This window comes from Mus caroli, chromosome 8 (assembly GCF_900094665.2).
Source record: "Mus caroli chromosome 8, CAROLI_EIJ_v1.1, whole genome shotgun sequence".
In the NCBI taxonomy this organism is placed as follows: domain Eukaryota; kingdom Metazoa; phylum Chordata; class Mammalia; order Rodentia; family Muridae; genus Mus; species Mus caroli.
Window position 1 is genome coordinate 62,073,736 of NC_034577.1, and position 4,220 is coordinate 62,077,955.

Below are 4,220 nucleotides of genomic sequence, written 5' to 3' on the forward strand. Positions count from 1 at the left end.
AAAAAAAAAAAAAAAAAGAAAATACAGGACTGGGCCTGGTAGAGCATTCCTTCAGTCCCAGCCATCAGGAGATGGCAGGCATCTCTGTGAGTGCAAGGCTAACCTGGTTTACACAGAGAGTTCCAGGACAGCCAAGGCTATACAGAGAAACCCGGGGGGTGAGGGGGGAGAGAAGAGGGTGGAGGGGGAGGAGGAGGAGGAAGAGGAAAGCAGTAGTAGTGGTATAGTAGTGGTCATTGTCATAGACATCGTCATAGACGTAGTCATGGTACTATAGTGGAGTTAGAGAGCTTGCTCAGAAGTTAAGAGTACCGACTGTGCCGGGCGTGGTGGCGCACGCCTTTAATCCCAGTACTCGGGAGGCAGAGGCAGAGGCAGGCAGATTTCTGAGTTCCAGGCTAGCCTGGTCTACAAAGTGAGTTCCAGGACATCCAGGGCTACCCAGAGAAACCCTGTCTCAAAAAAAAAAACCAAAAAACCAAAACAACAACAAAAAAAAAAGAGTACCGACTGCTTTTCTAGCCTACCTGGGTTCAATTCCCAGCACCAGCATGGCAGCACACAGCCATCTTTAACTTTAGTTCCAGGATGTCCCATGCCCTCTTCCCACCTCTAGCAGCCCCAGACATGCACATGCATACATGCACAGGCACATATGCACATGCATGCATGCAGGCAAAGCACACAAGCACATACAACAAAATGAAAGCATCTTAGAGAGCACTAAGCACCTGGCAGAGGTGTGGCCCTCCCTGCAGGACAGGACAGAGCCCTGCATATACCTGGGGCCTTTTCCCTGTTTTGTTCAATTGGGTGAAGTTGTTTAGCTGGATCTCACTCCAGCCTAGGCTGGCCTTGAATTTACAGCAATCCTCCTGCTTCAGCCGCTCAGAGTCTAGGGTAACAAGTATGAGCTATTAAGCTGGTACCTTTTTGTTGTTGTTGTTTGTTGTTGTTGTTTTTGTACTAGGGTTGGTATTATTGTTTTTTATATTTGTGTATTTATTTGTGGGGGGAGGTGCATGCATGCATGTGTGTGTGTGCAGGCTCCTCTTGCACCAATCCGTGCATAGATCATTGTGCGTGTGTGGTGCCTGTCACTGCAGAAATGGAGAGATCTGAAGACAGCTTTGGCAGTTATTCCCCTCTCCTGCCACTATGTGGCTCCTCAGAATTGAACTCAGGTCATCAAACTTGGCAGCAAGCACCTTTAAACCATCTGGATCAGCCCCTGAGAGGAAAGGTCTCTAATCCAGTCTTCCTACGGTTTGTCCCCAACATGGCCCACACCAGAACAATGTCATTGTCGGTCCATCTATCCACAGGTCTCTAACTGGTTTGGCAACAAAAGAATCCGGTACAAAAAGAATACAGGGAAGTTTCAGGAAGAAGCCACCATGTACACGGGGAAAGCATCCACAGTCCCCAAGGCCCGGCGTCCCAGGGGTCAGAGCAGCTGCCAGTCCACATCCAGCCCAGGTGACGAGGCCATTGGCTTTCTTTCTGTCTTTCATTTTTTTTTTTTTTTTTTTTAAGATTTGTTTATTTATTATATGTAAGTACACTGTAGCTGTCTTCAGACACTCCAGAAGAGGGAGTCAGATCTCATTATGGATGGCTGTGAGCCACCATGTGGTTGCTAGGATATGAACTCAGGACCTTCGGAAGAGCAGTTGGGTGCTCTTACCCACTGAGCCATCTCACCAGCCCTGCCATTGGCTTTCTTTAACTTAAGCTTTCTGTGGGGTTAGGTGTGACCTAAGCTACCCGATCCGTGTAGACAGCCAGTGCCAGCAGAGGGACAGTCAAGAGTGTCTTAATTTCACAAGCCAGCATCACCCACACAAGGCCAGGGGAAGTACAGGTGGCTGAATTCTTTAGGGGGTCAGATCCAGAATCTGTCTGTCTGACTCCCCTTTCTTCCAAGACAGGCTTTCTCTGTGTAGAATTCACTCTGTAGACCAGGCTGCTTCCCAAGTGCCACCCCCACGTGGCTCAGAGTCTCTCTCGATGAGGGACTGAGCAGATGCTACCCAGAAATCCCTGTGACTGCTGACCCAGATTCTGCTGTGACACCCCCAACTGACTGTCCATTTCTCACAGGTCCCTGTGGCCCCTTGCCACTGACCAATGGAAGTGACATGGTTCTCACTCTGCGGACCCTGGCCTTCCTCCAGCCCCCCACTGGGGGAGTCTGCCTACAGCCCCTGGTGAGTCAGCTGCAACCGCCCTGGGACCCCTCCAGGGCTTTGGGGAGGTAGAGGAGCCCTGGCGTTGGATCTCTGGGGAAGGAAACCCCAAGGAAAGGTGCGAGCATTTAACCCCTGGACTCAGACCCACCTGTCACTGGGGGCTGGAGACCTGGTGGAGTGGGGGTGGCTCACACTGAAAAGGCATCTCTGCCAGGCCGGAATACACGTTAGTAACTGGGGTCTAGACAGCCAAGTTGCCTCCAGAACTTTGTCAGGGTGACAGCTGTGTAGAGCCTGTGACCTCTCAGTCTGTCCTGGATGTCGGATGAGGGCCCTGCATAAACAGAGCGGGCTCTGGCATGGTGGCCCCATGAGCCTAGCAGCTTCCCGGAAGCTCCCTTAGAACCAACCCCCGGGCTTGGAGTAGTGCCCATGGGGATCAAGCTGGGTGAGCCTGGCTCTCTCAGGCCCTGCCTGCCACCACCTTGAGTCCCAGCCTAATGCAAGCTTCAGGCTGTGGAGCAGAGTCTGGGCCTGCTTCTCGAACACCTGAAGCTAAGGTGCTCTGGGACAGAGCCATCAAGAGTGAGGGAGTGAAGCACCAGCCTGCTCTGCTTTGCCACACCTGCCCATTCCAGCACTGAGCCAAGAGTCAGGCTGTGCCATGCCCTGCAGGCACCCACCTAAGTCTCCTGTAGGTACAACATGTCCCAAGCACACCCTTTGTCATGTTGTTTGTTTGAGATGATCTCTCTACATACCACTGGCTATCCTGGTATTCACTCTTTAGACCAGGCTAGCCTTGAATTCACAGAGTTCTTCCTGCCTCTGTCTCCCAAGGGCTTAAAGGAATATACCATCATGATAGACCCATGCCAACACCTTCATACCCATTCAGCTGGCTCTTCTTAAAGGTCACTCTGCCAGCATGGCCACTGTCCTTCTATCCAGCTGCTTCAGCATAGGCCTGCCATGGCCTCACTCATAGAGCCTCTAGCACGCATGCCTTGCCTGATACAGTGGACAAGGACAGTGTCCTTTGAGCTTAGCACATCCATCCAGCTGTCCTTAGACAGATGGGCAAAGTAGTCCCAATGTGTGCTGTGGTCATGCACACTGCAGACAAGCAGAGGCTCCTGCCCCTGTGAGGAAGGAGCCCACAGCCATGGCCCTGCCACAGGCCGCTGGTTCTGACATCCCCAAGGCATTTGCTGGAGGGGTGTGGGCTCAGGGCCCACCTGGCTCTTTCTGGAACTCCTCTGCTAGCATGTTCTGTGTACCTCTGGGGACACAGGAACTGGGTGGTCACCCACTCTCATGCTCTTATCTTTCCAGGTCCATAGTAACTGGCAGAGGGCCGCCCCACAGCCAGCCTCATCACCTGCGGGAGAGTCTGGCAGCTTCAACTCGGATGCTGCATCTAATTAAGTTTCTGGCACCTGGCTGAGTGCCATAGGTGACTGGCCCTGTGTCCTGCTGATGACCTCAGAAGTCCTGGCTGCAGCTTTGCCCTTTTTCAGGCCACTTGCCTCCCCACCTTGGTATGATTTTTTTTTTTAAAGAATCATCAGTTAAGTGACTGACAGTGGACTGTTCATTCTGAGCATCCCATTAAAGTTTTGACCTGTTTGCATTCCAGTGTTTTCAATACAGGCTTGTCTAAGTGACAGGTGACAACCTAGATGCCATTATCAGCTCTAAAACCTTGTGGGAGCTGTGGCATGGCCTCTGCTCTTATTGGGAATGGGTTTGGCTTTGTGGTTCTGTTTTAGCTCTTTTGTGTTTGGTTTGGGGATTTTGAGAATTTGGGAGAATTTGAAGCCTTGTCCCATTTCCCCTCTGCAGCAACCAATAGGGCCTTCCCTCCATAGCCTATACCCTGGAGCCACTTGTCAGGCAGTGTCCTCATGGATGTGACCTCATCCTATCAGCCACTATCACAACAGTAACAAAGTGCCCCTTTTCTTACATCCGGGGAAGAACCCATAACAGGTGGGGACCACCTTATCCCTGGGACCCGGCCAGGTG

At 51.8% G+C, this 4,220-nt stretch overlaps 1 protein-coding gene across 1 annotated transcript in view; it reads left to right on the forward strand.

The window, feature by feature from the left end:
* The window catches only part of Pbx4 (PBX homeobox 4), a 40,604-nt gene extending 36,796 nt beyond the window's left edge, over positions 1-3,808 (forward strand). Inside the window, exons 5-7 of the mRNA XM_021171097.2 lie at positions 1,326-1,479; positions 2,104-2,210; positions 3,528-3,808. Coding sequence (XP_021026756.1) covers positions 1,326-1,479; positions 2,104-2,210; positions 3,528-3,620 — 354 coding nt within the window. The 3' untranslated portion in view covers positions 3,621-3,808. The remainder of the gene's footprint in view (positions 1-1,325; positions 1,480-2,103; positions 2,211-3,527) is intronic.
* Positions 3,809-4,220: the final 412 nt, after the last annotated feature.